Genomic DNA, 19,455 nt, shown 5'->3' on the forward strand with positions numbered 1-19,455 from the left:
TTTGAATCAATAGAGAGAAAAGGTAGAATAAGACGTTGAGGCCTTTTGAGGAGCTTCCTCACGAGAATAATTTTTGTTTTATGGATGGGGGATGCCCCTTCTTCACCTGGGTGGACCCCTTTGTGTTTTTTGTCTGCGTGTCATGAATCTTTTGGCATGCTGTTTGTATGTTTATGTCACTCTTTTTTGACCAGTAATTCTTTTGCATTGTTAGTTGCCAATGGTTGTAAATCAGTTTAGTATGATTAAGATCAAAAGATCTAGATTAATCTCTGTAGAAGAACCAAGTTTCAGGTGAGAAACTAACAACGAGAAAGAATAACTGAAGGCAGATTGTGAGCCTTACTGATCAAAAAGATTGTGAGCCTTAATGTGAGACCCTATTCTCTTTTCTACTTGACAAAGAGTGGGGGATGTCTTCTAATTCACATTGCTCAGACAAACTGCAGCAGAATGGAGGTCTTTAACAAAAATACCATCCAACCTTGCTTTACACAGAGTGGCTATAGAGGAAAAAACATCTGAAATGGTAATCCCCGAATCCAAACAATTACTTTGTCTTTCTCATGCAAATCCTTGGAGTTAGAGCGAGGGGACCATTTTGAAACAGTCACAGAAGCTGACTCCAACTGATAACACATGGCATGGAGCTCCAATTTCTCTCCTACTAATTCTAGAAGGGCTTTGCATTTTTCAAAGGGGGTTAAAATTATAGTGCAGTTTAACTTCAACTTTTTCAGCAACTCTTCAGCAATCTTCTTCCAATCTTGCAGTGGTACTGACAAGGTTACACTAAATTTCTCCTCCCAATCATTCTTGTGCATATTGCAGACCATTCCGCAATCCTTTGCTGCTTTAGCCATGATCTGCATTTCTGTTTCTTTTTAGGCTTTTCCTTGTGCTTTTCCACTTCAGAGTCTCCAGTATTCCCTTGTGCTTCTTCGACAAGTTCCACTCTGTTATCTTCTCTAGCTTCCTCCTGAGAAGAGTAGGCCTTCAAGATTTCTGTGACCTCTTTCCAGCCAGTTCCATTCATTCCTGCAGGGAAGCATACCATTTGCTTTTTCCCTTCCCCAAAAAATTCCATGAGCACCACATATCTTCCTTTAACATTCTCCCTTCTTTCTACTACATACCTCCTACCAGCAAAATCAAATGAATCTCTGCATACAAGCTTCCTACTCACCTGAAAAACCTCCTCCATGAAGGTCTGAAAACCACCCCAGAGTTACTTCCCCTACCAGAAACACCATCACCATGTTGACTTTCCTGATCTTTAATGCTTTCTTCCCTTTCATCCTGAAACTTTCAAACAGAAAATGTTTTGCTTCAACCCTTAGAGGCCTTCTTCGAGCCTCAGTCTTCTGAAAATTCCTTTCCTCCCTTTTCTATTTTCTCCAACCTCTATTCCCAAACTGAGCCTAAAGTGCAGTTCAGTTTTTTTTTTTTTTTTTTTAAATAGAGACCATTAAGAAGAAATTTCAGATGACTACAGATAATTTGATTTAATGCTTGATAGAGTCAAAATTTCTTGGTCTTTTCTTCCCCTCATTTAAACAAATTAAAGGAATTCACTATAGACAATGTAACTGCTATCACATGTTAGGATCTCTATAATCTGTGTGGAGGTGATTGTTTTGTGTAGCTTTCAATTTTTTGGGTAACGAGGAAGTAGACTTAACAAGGTCTAAAGCATTTATATTCATAAAAAAAAAAGGTCTAAAGCATTTATATGGGGCTAGGCCCTTAATTGATTATCTATCAGAAAAGGAGTGTATAAAGGCCTTGTGAACAATTATCCTAATAAATTTAAGTTTATGTATTTTAATTTTAGATAATAGGTTTTTTAAAACAATTGTTTTAAAATTTAAGATTATATTTTTTATTAATATTATGTTTGATATTTTTTTGATTTGTTTTGCATTTTTTTTTGTATTTTCGTGCCTTGCTTCAAAAAGGCACACACCTTGCGCCTTGTGTCTCGAGCACAAATTGCCTCTTGCGCTTTTAAAACACTGGTTTTCTGGGGTATTGGGAGGGGTGAACTGGATATGGAACCTAAGTACCTACTAGCTAACCTTTGGCATTCTCTTTCATGAAGTGACCACCTTCAAACTTGAACCTGTGTTGTAATGCTTGCTAGCCTGATATTTTACACTTGCACCTACCAATGGTCCCTACCCAATTGTCTTTGTAATGTATGTATATTTTTCTATATTCTACATACTCTTTGTAATGTATGTTCAACTCTCCTGATTTTTTGTCAAATCTTATGTCTTTGGATTTGCTACAAATTTCAGGCTTGAAGAGCTTCAAGTGTTGGATATCAAGTTCCTATATGGTTGTTCAAAGCCTACAATTGTTGTCCTCTACCAGGTTTTCAATTTTATTCTTTTATCATATCTGCTTCATGATCTCTCCTGGTCCTTTGAGTTTCTCAAATTCATTATTAAGCTTTTAGGTTTGTCCCTAAAAGCTGATTATTGAGTTATTGTTATAAATGGATTTGGTTTCCATACCATGTGTAACCTCCCAAATGGTGGGTAGTTATCTATATGCTCAACCCATTGGGTTGTCTTCTTGTTCTAAACTGTTGAGGTTTTAGTCATCATCACCATCATTGGTTTTTATTATTAAATAAGGTGACTGTTATGTTTGGCAACAAAATAAAGGGGATCTCATAGGTATTCAACTTTTCTAAACTGCAGGACAACAAAGATGCACGGCATGTTAAAACATATGAGGTCGCACTCAAAGATAAAGATTTTGTTGAGGGTCCATGGTCACAAAATAATCTTGATAATGGTGCATGTCTATTAATACCTGTTCCCATGCCTCTTGGTGGTGTTATCATTATTGGAGAAGAAACTATTGTCTATTGTAGTGCTACTGCATTCAAAGCAATCCCTACTAGACCAGTAAGTGCATGCATACTCAATGCTATAATAAAGTTGTAGTTGTAATGGATCATTATTTTCCTCTACTGTTTCTTGATTGTTTAATGTTTTTTTCCAGTCAACTACAAGAGCTTATGGAAGGGTTGATGCTGATGGTTCCCGATACTTGCTTAGTGACCATGCAGGGTTACTTCACTTACTAGTTATCACCCATGAAAAAGAAAGGTGAGAGCTTATCTTTTTGGGATTTTAATGCCTGAACTGCTCAATTGACTAGTTAGATTCTTCTGTGAGAACAGAAACAGATTGTCAATTTGGTTATTAGTTTCAAGCCTATAAGATTGTTGTAATGATCTTCATCATTTATTCATTTTTAATTGTTGGTTATATTTATGCACCTAAGTTTGTATTACTTGTTTTGGTCTTGTAGGGTTACTGGACTTAAAATTGAACTCTTAGGGGAGACATCAATTGCATCAACAATATCATATCTAGACAATGCATTTGTCTATGTTGGATCATGTTATGGAGATTCACAGGTTTGTAGTGAAATTTATAGATTTTCTTAACAGCAATTCATACACTTGCATGTATCCTTGCACATAGGGAGGGAGGAAGTTCCCGATTTACATATATCTCGATTTTTGGGTTATAATCCTGAACTAGTATATGATTGTTAACATTACTTCTTCAGCTTCTCATGTTTACTTCAGCTTTACTTTTGAGGCATTAGGTCCCTTTGTGGGTTCTGACCATAAGGTTATACCCTAACACAAGATATTTTTTAAATATGATAATCAATGGCTTGGTGACCAATGGATGATATGAAAATGAAATTGCAATTCTTAAGCCCACTGTTTGTATTATTAGACAACAATTTTCTATTGGGAACAAGCAAGGTTTAAAATGTCAGTTTTTATGAAAATGTTGACTACTTTGAAAATAGGAGATATTAATCACAGAAATACTATATCTAGTTATTTTATTTTGTTTAGAACATTATCAATATTAATAGTAACCTTGAAAAATTACTGTCTTTTGAATATAGAAGAAACAACCACACATAGACTCTCCAAAACTGCATAAAATAGATAGATGTCTTGCATCTTCCCCCCTGTTGCTCATATATCAAATACTATCAAAATGGAAGTCCTTTCTTTTCAAGTAAGTGCAAGTATACTGCCCATTTTAAACCCTTTTTCATTGTTACTGGTTCAAAAAAAGGGCCAAATGCATTGGATTTCAAATTGTTCAACCTGATTGTGGAGAATTGCATTATAAAATGATATTGCGGGAACTGTCAATTCCTATACTCCTACCATCTTTCATCTATTTTTTTCTGGAGCAATTTCCTCTTTCTCAAGCTTACTTAACAGCAGAATGCACTCTTCCACTTCTTTCTCCAGAAGTGATCTTCAGAATTTAGGACACTGAATCACCTCTCCCACTTTCGAATTCAAGGTATTGACTAATCATGATATCTTTCATTCAGCCTGTATAATCCAGGACACAAAGCAGATAATCTTCCAACTTTGTTACAATCATCTTTGCAAAAACAGATTCTGGACCCCTCCCCCACCCTGAACTTTGTTAAAATAAAGAAAGCCGGCTGAAAACACATAATGCCCTTCCAAAGACATACCCCATGTGTGGATGTGACCTCTTTATTGTCCCATAATCCCATTAAAATCTTGCTATTCTGTATTTACAGGCTATAACCGTCCTCTACAGTTGTTATTGTTATTGGAGAAAGGCCGTTTAAAGCTGACTGGCCATAGTGGTTAATTCGGAAAAAGGTAGGATGAACAAGTTATTTAAGTCTCTATCTAGTCAAGGAAATCCCTCTGATGAAGGTATCTCCCACTCATATTTGACAAAATCTCTGTCCATAAAAACATGGAAGAAATTAATTATAGCAATATAGAGAGATCAATTCAAAACTGGAGTACTTGACTAATCCTAAAATAGCACCTTCAGAAATTTATAAGAAAGGAATCTTTAGTCTTAAAACAGACTTCAATATAAGGACAGTAGAAAGAACGATAACACTAGGACTGAAAGCAAAGACTTTCATTTAATAGATAGGAAAACTATTGAAGCCTGTAAAAGAAAAACTGACTGTAACTTTATTCATTTTAGCCTTATCCAGGTAGCCATAAAACCTCTCACCAGGTTAGGACTTCAAAGTGCAGCCTTAGCCTGTCTTAGAGATTCTAGACATAATAAGTTTAGTGACTCCTTAATAGGAGTAATTGAAGGTAGTCTGCATCAAGGTCCCATATACTTCAATGCGTTCCCCAATTTCACAGTTTCAATCACAGACACAGGAATTCATGAGGTGTTAGCCTTGAGACTGCAAACTCAGGGTTTCAACATGAATCCGGGATCCAAGAATGTTTCTTTACCATATAGAGTCTATTTTAAAACACTGAATACCTTATGCCCTAATACTAGGATAACAGATGTAAAAGGAATGTCAACCTTATTCCAAACCAATGTAAGGAATAATACTACTATTCCAAAACCAATCATGTGGAAAGATGTTCAATTACTAGAAATCTGAACGATGGCTAATGTTGATCCGCCTAGACCAATAGAGTCTACTGAGTTAGATTCAATAAAGTGCAAATGATGGAACTGTAGAACTGAGATTAAGAAGGGCTTCGATCTCATCTAGACATTCTAGTAGCGAACCATTAGAAATAAGACCTGCTCCTTCGAGGAGGTCACTAGATTTGCTAACACCACCTCCAGGTATTATGTATGCCACCTATGAAACCCCAATCCAGACCACTCCACCTTCGGTATATGAAACCCCAAGGGCAGCTCCACCCTCGGTAAGATCTTATGAGCCAATCGAGGCTGATTTTGAAGTTAATCTTTTAGAAATAGAAGAAGAATTTCAAATAGATAAAACTTTCTTAAGAATAGACTTTAATTCTCAAATTAAAAGAAGAAAATACTTTTTTAATAACTACTCTAAAAAAGATAGAGATCACATAAGAACACTATGGTACGATAGAATGACAAGCGAAGAAGAATTAGCCCTATGTACTGCCTAGAAATTGACCAAACCAAGCCTACTATAATTAAAAGAGAGGGACCTTTGATAACCCCACATGAACTCCCAACAGAAATCAAATTAAAAAAGGAACCTTTAGACTTCTCACTATTAGGGTCTGTTTGATTGCTGGGAAAATTGGGCTGAGAAAGGATGGGATGAGAAGAGGAAAAATTATTTTCTCAGTTAGTTATAGTGTGTTTGTTTGCTGAGAAAATCCACTTTCCAGTGTTTGTTTTGCAAGAAAATTTGAGAAAAATCATGCTCAAATTCAGTCATCAACTCCCAAGCAGCAAGCAATCAAAAGCATCCCCAGCCCCTTGTACACAGTTTCTATCACCCATTAGGCCTGAAACATAACACCTTAATGACCTCTCCAATCTCACCTCAAAGCACACACGCACACACACACATTTGGATCAGCCATCAAAGTCCATGGTTTCTGCACTCTCAATATTTGGATTTTGGATCAAACTGGTGTTAACTTCTTTTAGCTCTTTTTGGAACAGCCAGAGGGGACAGAGACTCAGAGAAACTCTTTTCACCATAAGCTTGCATGAATTACCAAAAGATCAATCAACATTTACAAATAGATTTCAACAAATTTGATGGTTAATAAAAGAACAAATAGATTGGTCTATGACAAATCATCAGTTTCTATTTTATGGACCGGTCTAGATTAATCCATAGGAATCTTTTATTATGGAGATAAACTCATATAGTAAGGGGATTTGTGCAAGTGTTCAAAATATAAGGAACCCATTGATTCCAAATTCCAAATACTTGAAAATGTGCTCTGTCTTTAGTAAGAAATTACACTACAAAATTTCTGTTATTATGGCTAAAGATGTAGCCAATAGCCATTCACCAGGACAAGCATTGGGCCTAAAGCCAGTGCCACTGAGCAAGCAAGTAGGCATGGCCAAGCCAAATATTTCAGAAACAGTCTAGAGAAAGACTTAAGACCAAGCACAAATTGTAACTTGGAACTATGAGGCTGGGGTCTGGGGAGAATTTAAAAAAAAAATAAAAAAAGAAGAAAAGAACTTTGCTAGAGTAAGCATAACCATTCCATTTATTAGATTGCTGATAAAGCCAGAAATTCATTTCCTATGGAACTGATGCTTTTCATATTCATACTGAGGAAAATAAAATAATGAACGACAGATCAGATGGGTTGATGGGTTTTGCTAACCATGCTGGTATCTAAGTGCCTTTCCTCTGATAATTTTCAATCCAGTTCTCTAGCACTCGAAATCTCAATTTATAGGTTCAATCTGTTATGGCCTAGTAACTGAAGTACTGACAGGAATAATTAATTACTGGACTATTCCTTTTCATATCTAAAACAGGAGCTATGAGTTAAGACCATAATCAATTTTTTTCAAATGATATAAACCAATCAAATAAACACTAAACTAGTAAAGAATCGATAAACTGAAACTGGTAAAGATAAACAAAGCCTCATTAAATTAATCAGATTTTAAAATCTATCACCGAATTGGAAAATTCACGAACTAACCAGAATATATAAACTGAAGTCTGTTAATATAAAATCAGAAGAAGAAAATAAAGGAAAAGAGAAGAAGGAAGAATCAGTTTACCTTTGAGGTCGCACCTTGCACGGGCAGCGAGAGAAGAGAAGCCGCTCCCTCGACCGTTGCTCAGAGAATGGAAGAGAAACTTTTGACCCTGAGAATGGTGAAAGAATGGCAAAGACAAGTAAATGGCAGGAGGAAACCTTCGACCCTTACTCAGATAATGGCAGAGAAACCTTCGACTGTGAGAATGATGAAAGAACAGCAGAGAGAAGAGATTGGCAGGAGGAAACTGTCGACCCTTCCTTAGATAATGACGGAGAAACCTTCGACTGTGAGAATGATGAAAGAACGGCAGAGAGAAGAGAATGGCAGGAGGAAACCGTCGACCCTTACTCAGATAGTGGCAGGGAAACGACTCTGAGAATGATGAAAGAACGACAGAGAGCATAGAATGGCAGAGGAAACCCTTGACCCTTACTCAGAGACCCTCAAGTCCTCAACCTGAACAGAACTTTCGAACAAGTCTGAAACGTTGACCCAACCCATCCTTACAGGGGAAAAACATGGGGTTGGGGAAGAAGGAACCATGGACCGAAAAACAACAAAAGAGGGTAGAACAGGACCGCTAGAGAGAGATATTCATGGATCTTGTGTTACCTTTCAGAGAGATGGCTGGAGAATTTGCCGGAGACATGGCCGTTGGATTACTATTTCGAAGGGAGGGAGACTGTCGACTTTTGCTCTGACAAAGCCTGACCAATTTTCTTAGCTTTTTCTTTTCCCACCGGGGTTGCACTGTTTTAGTGCGATCCTGTTCACTTCATTTTGGGATCCCGTGTCCCTCTCGTTTCTCATCCCAAAACACTATTTACCAACAAACAAACACAGGAAAGGGAGAATCATTCGGGAATATTCCCTTTTCTCATCCCTTTCTCCATAAACAAATATTTCAAAGAAGTAGCCACTAGAGTGGTCTCCTTACATAAGAACCCCAGATGGGAAAAAGGAGAATCTTCAAAAGTGCCACCTAAGAAGCAACAGGTAACTTGGGAAAATAAAAACCCAAATGATGATAAACAATCACCTAAATCGCTTAACCTCCTGAGTGAGGAGTCAGAAATGAAATTGATCAAAAAGAAATGAATCTTTAAAGTCTCTAAAATCCCTGAATATGGAATTAGAACAAATACCAATGGAACTTGTTGCTGCCAAGGATGGGCACTCAGTCTGAGTGGTTGGTTGGGGTGGTCAAGGTGTACATGCAGAATAGGGAATAGGAAAGGGGAATAATCTACTAAAAGGGAGGCAGAGAAAAATAAATGAAATAAAAAATATAAAAATATATACATATAAAAATGAAAAAATAAAGGAATTAAAATGTAAAAGACAAAAAAAATAATAATAAGGCATAGGAATAAATAATTAAAAAATAATAAGAAGAAGAAAAATGGAAAATATAAAAGAAACATATACATGTGCGCCTACATCAGAACTAAATAAAATTTCATAAAAGTCAAAAGCCTTATTATCCTACGCATATACTTGTTGATCTATTGTTCGAAGAACCAGTTAAGGAACAAGTAAGCTATAATGGAAATACGATTTATGAGTGGAATATGGATGGAAAATCTGAATATCAAATTAATGAATTTCTGTATGAAATGTCCATGTACATAAATGCCAGTAAAATATTAGGCAATGATGAAAAGGTTATATAGTCTTAGTAATTACTGGATCCTTTACAGGATAACTTAGAGGCAGGTGGGATAATTACCTATCCAAAATAGAAAGAGGCTTCATAATTAATGTTGTAAAGCGAAATGATGATGGAGAAGTTATCCTTGACTGGTATGGTAACCCGGTTTCAGATGTGACAACCACTGTGATGCTGAATATTATTGACCATTTTATAGTTAGTTCTAATGATACTAGAGGAAAATTAAGACAACTTATAAATCTTAAATGCAAGGTTCAAAATATCGATATGCCGGCGAATTGATACAGCTTTTCAGTGTTTTTTTCGCAACTAGTTCAGGGGAGCCGGTTTAGGCCTCCACACCCTGAACCAGTCAGACCCCCAATACACCCACTGTAGGGGCGTATCGGAGGAGTCCCGGAACGATACGTATAAGCCGATACGTGTCGATACTTTGAACCTTGCTTAAATGTAAATCTCTATCTAATTTAGATGGTACAAAGTTGTATTCCTATCAAAAGTCTATAGGTTGGATAATCCCCATGAACATTATTGGAGTTGAAGTTTGGCCTGCCCTAGAAGCCTGTTTTGTTTGTTAGCAGAAAAGTAAAGTAAGCAGCAAGAAGGAAGAGAGGAAAGAAGAAGAAAGAGGAAGAAGAAGAGAAAAGGTCTGGTTCGAATTAGGGAAAAGTCAACCCTAGTTTCGGCCATACTTGTTATTATATTATTAATATAATTGGAAAAGACATAAGTGCCCTTATTTAAGTAAGAGGCACTCGAACTAACATAATAATACACATCAACATTCTCAACAGGTACAAAGACCGAAATACCCCTTCACTAACACTCCCCCTCAAGCTGGTGAGTATATATCATATAATCCTAGCTTGTTACATATGTAGTCCACTCTCCCCCGACTCAAACCTTTTGTAAACAAGTCTGTCCACTGGTTTCCCGTATTAACATATGCAGTCTCTATCACTCCATTCAACACCTTCTCTCTCACAAAATGACAGTCAACTTTGATGTGTTTGGTTCTTTAATGAAACACCGGATTGGAAGAGATGTGAACCGCTGCCTGATTGTCACAATAGAGCTTCATTGGAGTATTGATGTCATAACCTATCTCCTGTAGAAGGTTCCTTAGCCACACTAATTCACAAGCAGTATGTGCCATGGCCCTATATTATGCTTCTGCACTACTTCTTGCCACAACTGTTTGCTTCTTACTTTTCCACGTTACCAGGTTAGCCCCCAAAAAGGTGCAATAGCCTGTGGTAGACCGTCTATCAGATATAGAACCTGCCCAATCAGCATCGGTGTATCCTTCTACTTCCAATTTTCTGCCACTTTTGTACAGCAAACCACGACCATGAGCTCCTTTCAAGTACCTCACAATCCTTAGCATTGCATTCCAATGTGGGACCAAAGGTTTTTGCATGAACTGGCTCACCAAACTAACCGCAAATGAAATATCTGGCCGAGTAATGGTTAGGTAGTTTAGTTTGCCTACAAGTCGTCGGTATCTGCCAAGGTTTTCAAATACTTCACCTATATCACTGCTCAACCTCGTATTTGTTTCCATAGGTGTCTCAATCGGTTTAGTACCCAACAAACCTGTTTCTAAATCAAGCACATATTTCCTCTGACACAAATTAATGCCATGCTTAGATCTTGCTACCTCTATGCCCAAAAAGTATTTCAATTTGCTAAGGTCCTTTGTCTGAAAGTGTTCCTGTAGGAATGCCTTCAATATGTTAATGCCCATTTTATCATTCCCAGTCACAACGATATCATCTACATACACCATCAGTAGTATTTTGCCTACCGGAGAGTCATGACTGAAGACAGAGTGATCAACTTGGCACTGTTTCATACCAAACTTTTTGACCACCTCACTGAACCTACCAAACCATGCTCGAGAGGACTGTTTAAGTCCATATATAGCCTTCTTAAGTCTGCATACCTTACCATCCTCCCCCTGAGCAACAAACCCTGGTGGTTGCTCCATGTAGACCTCCTCGAGCAAATCACCATGCAAAAAGGCATTTTTGATATCTAGCTGATATAGAGGCCAATCATACATAGCTGCAAGTGAGATGACTACACGAACTGACCCTATCTTAGCAATCGGGGTGAATGTCTCTGTGTAGTCAATGCCATAGGTTTGGGAGTACCCTTTTGCAACCAGCCGCGCCTTCAGGCGCTCAACACGACCATCTGGCAAGTACTTAACAGTATACGCCCGCTTAAAACCGACAACCTGCTTCCCAGGAGGAAGAGCGGTGAGGTCCCAAGTGTGATTATGATGGAGGGCAGAGAGCTCTTCTTCCATAGCACGACACCACTTTGGAGAGGTAAGGGCTTCCTGGACATCCTTAGGAACAACTCCTGAGGATAACAAAGAGATGAACTGGCGATGGGAGGCAGAGAGGTGAGTAAGGGAAACAAAATTGGAAATAGGGTGAAGGGTGCAGGTGCGTTTACCTTTCCGTAAGACAATAGGAAGATCAAAGTCGGAGGCTGGTGTCGGATCTAGAGCTGGATCTGTCGACGGTGATGAAGCCGGAGGAGTCGCAGCCGGTACACGTGGACGATGTGTATACATGTGATGGATAGGTGGACGGTCAACGGACGGTGGCACCGGAGGCAAGGACGTAGGCACAAATGGAACCAGAGGTGGAGGATCAACCATAGGAAGGGGAAGATGAGGAGGTGATGTGGAGGAAGCAGCATCACCGGACCCCATGGAGAACAGAGTAGACTCGAAGAAAGTAACATCAACACATACCAAGGAACGACTAGAACTGGGATGGTAACACTTGTACCCTTTCTGAGTCCGGGAATAGCCAAGGAAGATACACTTAAGGGATCGTGCATCTAACTTGTCAATCCTGGGACCCAGATTATGGACGATCTGTCGACGGTGATGAAGCCGGAGGAGTCGCAACCGGTACACGTGGACGATGTGTATACATGTGATGGATAGGTGGACGGTCAACGGACGGTGGCACCGGAGGCAAGGACGTAGGCACAAATGGAACCAAAGGTGGAGGATCAACCATAGGAAGGGGAAGAGGAGGAGGTGATGTGGAGGAAGCAACATCACCGGACCCCATGGAGAACGGAGTAGACTCGAAGAAAGTAACATCAACACATACCAAGGAACGACTAGAACTGGGATGGTAACACTTGTACCCTTTCTGAGTCCGGGAATAGCCAAGGAAGATACACTTAAGGGATCGTGCATCTAACTTGTCAGTCCTGGGACCCAGATTATGGACGAAGCAGACACACCCAAGTATCCGAGGAGGAAGCGGAAACGGAGACATGTTGGGGAACAAGACACTAAAAGGAGAACGACCATCAATAATAGACGTGGACATCCGATTAATTAAGAAACAAGAGGTGAGCATTGCATCACTCCAAAAGGTTTTGGGAACATTCATGTGGTGCATGACTGAGCGTGCCGTTTCTACAAGATGTCGATTCTTTCTCTCAGCAACCCCATTTTGTTGTAGGGTGTAGGTACATGAAGTTTGGTGTATAATGCCATGTTGGTCCAAGTATTCTTGAAAAGATGAAGACAAGTTTTCACAGCCATTATCAGAACGGAAAATTTTGATGTGAATGCCAAATCGATTGCGGATCTCAGCATAAAATTTCTGGAAGATGGCAAATAATTCACTTCTTTCTTTCATTAAATAGAGCCACGTCATTCTTGAAAAGTCATAAACAAAAATAACAAAATATTTGTATCCATTATATGACATTACTTTATAAGGACCCCAAACATCTGAATGAATTAAAGAAAAAGGACTCGACACATGGTTATCAACCCTAGAACTAAAGGTGACACGATGGTGTTTCCCAAATTGACATGACTCACAATCTAGAACAAAAAGTTGATTCAATGAAGGGACCAAGGACTTCAGCACTTTAAGCGAAGGATGACCAAATCTACAATGCCACTGGAGAGGAGAAATCGATGATTGAAGGGCCGTTGACATTCCTCCACCACCATCAAGATAATATAGTCCATCGGCTTCATGCCCTCCACCAATCTTCATCCCCGTCTTGAGATCCTGAAAAACACACATAGAGGGGTAAAATGTAATGGAGCAATTAAGGGACTTGGTCAGCTTATTAACAGACATAAGATTAAATGGAAGTTTAGGTACATATAAAACAGAGGATAGGGATACAGGGTCTAGGTCAACATTACCAACACCACGAATAGATGACGTGGAGCCATTAGCAAGGGTAACAGATTGTGATGTTAAGCAATGAGTGAGAGATGAAAACACAGCCGGTGTTCCCGTCATGTGATCGGAGGCTCCAGAGTCAATAATCCAGGGGTTGGGTGTGGATGCCAAACAAGCCATACCTGAGTGTGCAAAGGTAGTTGTGTTCTGTTGTGACGTGGATTGAACAAACCTTTCATACTCATCACGAGGAACACTCACCATCTCCTTGCGTGGACCATCTGAAAAGGTAGAAGGCATCTGGTCAGCTGACCGGTTCTCCTATCTAAAGCTGGAACTGGTGTCACTAGTCATGGCATGGTTGGACCACGTCGAGGGTGGACCATTGTAAGTCATAGCAGTAGTTAATAGTATGTCCATCCAAACCACAATGAGTACACCTTCGTGGACCCAAGCCACGTCCTCTACCACGAGCTCTTCCTGAATCTCTGCCTCAAGTACGACCACCACCACGGATATGTGTAGATCCACCATTACCACTCTGGCCATACACTGGACCACTACTGTCACCACGGCCAGGCTGGGCTCCTCGAGCCCCACTTCTTCCACCTCGACCTCTCGACACTGCAAATGCTGATTTATCTGAAATATTAGAGTTTTCCATAGATCCAATGGAAGTCCTCCGAAGACGAGCAAACACCTCCTCTAAAGATGGAAGGGCAGATCCTCCCAGTATCTAGGCTCGTACTGGTTCATACTCAGACTTCAGCCCCACCAGAAACTGAGTCACATCAAGCTGCTCTCTCTGTTGCTGTTGAACCTTGACATCATAAGTGAGAGGATAATAGACATTTAACTCATTACGGATATTTCTCATATTGGCATAATACTCCTCAAGGCTCTGATTTCCTTGTTGTAGATTGAAGTATTCCTGATACAGTTGATATACCCTAGTTGTATTATCTTGACCAGAATACAATTTCGTAGCATGATTCCACACCTCTTTGGCTGTGTCAAGAATCATGAAGTTCACACTGATTCTGGTTTCCATACTGTTCCACAACCATGTGATGATCTGTGCATCTTCCTGTTCCCAGTCTTCGTACTCCTGAGAATTTGTGGGGGGGTTTCTCCTCTCTTATGTGCTTTACCTTTTTCTTCGCCTTCAGAAAAACCTCTACAGACTTGGCCCAAGGGACATAATTCTTTCCATTCAGTTTAATGGAGGTCATTTGGACATTCAAGTAGCCAGTAGATGTCATCACACTAGGTTTACTATCACTGTTATCTGCCATTGCCGAATTCCCTTATCACTGAATCCTGAGCACTACACACTGCACACTGCACACAGGCACTTCACCAAAATCTACACACTGATTTCAGCAATAATAAAGGCTGAAAGCCATACTTGTAACACCACAAACCCTACTCTACAGCTACCGAAAGTTTCACCATTAAGTAAACACTACTTCCCTTTGAATCACACACAAACCAGCATAAACCCTAGCATACTGCAATCTGAAAACCCATCATACGATCTGTACCACACCTCTCATGTGTTCCATGACAAAAATTATGCATAAAAAAAAACTCCTTACCTCATTGCCTGAAGGTCAACCACACGAAGGAATGAAATATCACTGCACCACACACACCAGCCCTGCATTAATTAGGGGAGGGCTTAGAAACCACAGCAACCAATCACCAACGACACCACCGGAGGCACAGAAACCTCCAAGGGAAGAGGGCGATCACTCCTTTTCAGCCCTTTTCCTAGTCTCCAACCAACGGCTGAGAAATCCAAGAGAAACCCTAGTTTGAATGCGCAGAAAACAGAATTCTAGCAAGTCTGATTTGTTTAATTCGGCTCTGATACCATGTTGAAGTTCGGCCTGTCCTAGAAGTCTGTTTCGTTTGTTAGCTGAAAAGTAAAGTAAGCAGCAAGAAGGAAGAGAGGAAAGAAGGAAGAAAGAGGAAGAAGAAGAGAAAAGGTCTGGTTCGAATTAGGGAAAAGTCAACCCTAGTTTCGGCCAGACCTGTTATTATATTATTAATATAATTGGAAAAGACATAAGTGCCCTTATTTAAGTAAGAGGCACTCGAACTAACATAATAGTACACATCAGCATTCTCAACAGGTACAAAGACCGAAATACACCTTCACTAACAGAAAGAACAGTTTATCTCTGGACTTCCTCTTTGCTTTGCGGAAAAAAGTGAGAAACCAATTACATCAATTCTGATTGCTATGCTATTTTGTCCAGATTCACAATCAGCCTGATAGCATCTCAAACCACAAAGCTTTCTTAAATAAATTACTTGATGCACTGAAGCCTTCAAGTAGTTTATGTGCCGGTTGGTTGCAGAATGAAGAGATGGGGTTTTGGAAAATTTTAAATGAAAAAAAGAAATTTAAACAGCTGTCTCAAGGCATGGAAATTAAATTTCAATGGATTAAGAGAAGTGCAAACTCCTTTGCTGACTCACTTGCCAAACAATGGGTGGGAAGAGAGTCTTCTTTGGGCATTGTTGTAATATGAATATCATTCTCAGGGAGGGTTAAGAGATTTTACCCCTCCCTCCTTTCTATTGTACTTTATGCTATCATTAAAAAAATTCTGTTATCCAAAAAAGCCTTAAAAAAAATTCAATGTATCATCTTACATATTGTAAATTTATGATTGACAGACCTTGACTGCCCAATTGGAAACCATATACAAGCCCCACTTCTACACCCCTAAGAGCTAATGTACTTAGCAACTGCACCTCCATCACAAAGAACAGAGGATATAATGGACCACCCTGCCTTAACCAGTGTTTTAAAAGGTGCAAATCAGGCACAGACACCTAGGTACATAGATCAGGTGCTTTTCAAGGCATGTTCCTTGGATGAACCCAAGCACAGTCCCTTTCAAAAAGCACATACATGGTGCACTGTGTGCTCCAGCCTCAGCAAGCACCATTTTCCAATTGCCTTTCTTTTTTGTTTTTCTTTTTCTAGACTTTATGTGTTGTATATCTTTGTAATGATTTATCAACTTTTAAATGACCTTTTATTGCTGTTTGTATAATGGTAATGGTCTGTTAACTTTTAAAATGAACAAAAGCAAAGATCTATTTAAATACTCAAAGCCTCAGCTCTTGCAAATAGGATCTCGAATGGCAAAATTTCCACTAAGGAAACAACAACAGTACAACTAATATATTGATCCATAATCTTAAAATAGAATGAACTTTGTCTCTTTGTACTTATGGACTAAAAATTAAGGTCAAGGATGTTGCCCCAAATTCTCACATGGAATTGTTGAGGCTTGCCTTAAAGGGCCTTTACAAAGGAAGAGGGTCGATTTCTTAGAATTAGGAATGCAAGTTGTTTGACTTACACCAGCTACTTGAAGTAATGCAGCTAGGAGATAAATAGACTGAAAATTTCACATGCTTGAATAATTAGTGCTTGAAGCACTTTGCTATAATTCACATATGTCATATATTTAAATCCGTAATATAAATCCTGTTGTTACTGATCAAAAAAATTAATTCAGGTATGTCTACTTTCAGTTCCATATTTTCAGTTTGAATAAGTTCATATATTATGCTTATGTATTTTGATTTGAGTCAATAGGCTTTTTAAAACACTAAGTTTCTTTTAAAATGTAAGTTTGTATTTTTTTCTAAGCATTATTCTATTTTTTTTTATTTTTCAAAAATTTGCCTCTCGCTTTAAAAGATGCATGGTTTCCCTTCCATCTTGCACCTTGTGTGTTAGAAGGCCTTTGCACTTTGTGCTTTTAAAATATTGGGCTTAATCCTCTCGGAGTCTGGAGCCTAGAAGAACTTGGAGAGTGATATATTTGCATTCACTAAGAATGACACCAATGAATTGTATTCTGCCAAGAGTTTGGTTAAGCTCTCACCTCTAAGGGGAGGTAACATCTCGTGCCTCCTGGCCCTCCTCTTAGGGTGAATGTAAACTTCCTTTCTTATTAATAAAATCTTTATTCATTTATAAAAAAAAAGAACAACACCAATGAAATGCAGGCAAAAATCTGGCATCTCTAGTTTTCTCCAAATCCAATTAATCTAAGCAACTCCTTCAAAAAACCCCGCTCCACATGATCATATGACACTTCGAGATCAATGTTGCAAATTAAACCAACTTCTCCACTTCTTATTCTTGAGTCTATATGTTCACTAGCTGCCAACGCACCATTCAAAACCTGTCATTTGAGTAGGCCTTACTACATGATGCAAGTATGCAACAGTGTCTTCAACCTCTTTGGACAATAGTGATACCTTTTCTATGATCTTGCAAGGGCTAGAAGTTAGACTAAGGGGCTCTTTGATAGAGGCTCACTGAAGTTGCTGAACTGGATGAATTATTACTTTGTCCTTCAGTGGATAGAATATCTAAATGATAAAATATTCATGGGTATAGTAATTAAACCAATTTCAGCTTTGGCTGTTAAGGTGTCCACAACATCCTTAACAACTTATTCACTGTTCACTAACAGGCAGGCAAGACAATAAATCATTCAGTGCAGTTGGTATCGAATGGCACCTAGTTGGTCTGACATCCTTCACTTCTATGGCACCATCAGCATTTGGAATTAACGAAACAAATGTTGCATTTTCAGTTTTCCCTACATCTTATGTATAGATTGCTCTCTAAATATATATTTTTTATTAGTAATGGTCAAGTTTTTATTTATTGATGTATGTAAAGAATCTGTAAAGGTGAGTATATTGCCAATTATTTTGGGATTACTACTGCTGCTGACCCTTTGCTTTTCTCTTCTTTCTTCGTTATAAATCCTTTGGGGAATTAAACCTCAAAATAGCTGATGTCTACAGTCTACCTATGCCCTGCATTTCTGGTGCATCAGCCACAGTATTGGCCCTATTCTTGAAATAATAAAATAACAAGGCATACTATTGGCTGATCTTGATGTCCACCTGTAGTTGACACCCAACTTCCTTCTGATGTCACAAACTTCATTTTTATAATTCAATGAACACACGTCGTCATTTAAGATGCAACCTACATTAACATGGGAATTGCCTTCCATCGTCATATTTCTAAAGTTTAGGAATTTAGCAATCATCATTCATTGTTGGATTGCCATCAGTTCTCCCATTGTAGACTCACCATACTTGATGGGTCCAGAGAACAATGTTAGCATATGTTCCTCATAGTTTCTAATAATACTCCTATTCCTGAATTGGATTACCAAGATTGAAACCATCAAAATTCATCTTTATCATATTGTAATGAGGCTGAAATTATAAGATAGGTTATGGCCTCCTAGTCGTGGAAGAAATCACTACAATTTGCCAATTCGTAATGATACCATGAATTAACAAAAAGGAGAAGGCATCTAACAAATTCACCCAAGGAGAAGGCATCTAAATCCAATGACCAATTTTGCAAAAACATCTGCTATAATAGCTTCCTTTGTTTGGATCTTATCTTTGAATGCTCTGACATTCTTTCTTCTCAAACGTATCAAAAAGTGGTTGCTCTAGCACATTTCCACAAATCTTGCCTCTTGTTATGTCGGGTAAAGGAAAGAAGAGCTTTAGCTTTTTATCGAGACTATTGGGAGATATTGAAAGATGAGTTGTGTGAGATTTTTAACGAGTCTGCTAATAGGTCTTCTATAAAGCTAGGTATCAATCCACTTTTCTATCTCTAATTCTGATAAAGAAAGATGATATCCACCTTAAGGATTTTAGGCCTATAAGTTTGGTCATGAATATTTACAAATCTATCATAAAAGTCCTATCCTAAAGGTTGAAAGTTCACTCCCATCCATTATTAGTCAGTTTCAAGGAAGTAGACTCTCCCTTGATATTTTGAACCTTTAATTCAGGCATCTATAAATGGAGATGAAAGGTATTTTCAATGTTATAAGAGCTGCAGTTGTTTGGGTTCCAAGGTCTGCCAATGCTTTGGCAGATACTCTAGCAAAAAAAGGGGCAATGAGGAATCAGATATATTGGGGCCTACTTCCCGGGGAGGGGTGGGGGAGTCATAAAAGTTATGTATCAGGATATG

General features: G+C 38.7%; 1 protein-coding gene across 4 annotated transcripts in view; it reads left to right on the top strand.

Moving 5' to 3' along the window:
* LOC148845431 (DNA damage-binding protein 1-like) overlaps window positions 1-19,455 on the top strand; it is a 68,983-nt gene that overhangs the window by 29,822 nt on the left and 19,706 nt on the right. For all 4 annotated transcript variants that reach the window (XM_088954459.1, XM_088954460.1, XM_088954462.1 and 1 more), the window contains 4 exons: window positions 2,301-2,376; window positions 2,709-2,918; window positions 3,016-3,122; window positions 3,328-3,436. In XM_088954459.1, coding sequence (XP_088810585.1) covers window positions 2,301-2,376; window positions 2,709-2,918; window positions 3,016-3,122; window positions 3,328-3,436 — 502 coding nt within the window. The remainder of the gene's footprint in view (window positions 1-2,300; window positions 2,377-2,708; window positions 2,919-3,015; window positions 3,123-3,327; window positions 3,437-19,455) is intronic.

Source organism: Nelumbo lutea, chromosome 7, assembly GCF_056320005.1.
Source record: "Nelumbo lutea isolate HS-2025 chromosome 7, American lotus-T2T, whole genome shotgun sequence".
NCBI lineage: Eukaryota > Viridiplantae > Streptophyta > Magnoliopsida > Proteales > Nelumbonaceae > Nelumbo > Nelumbo lutea.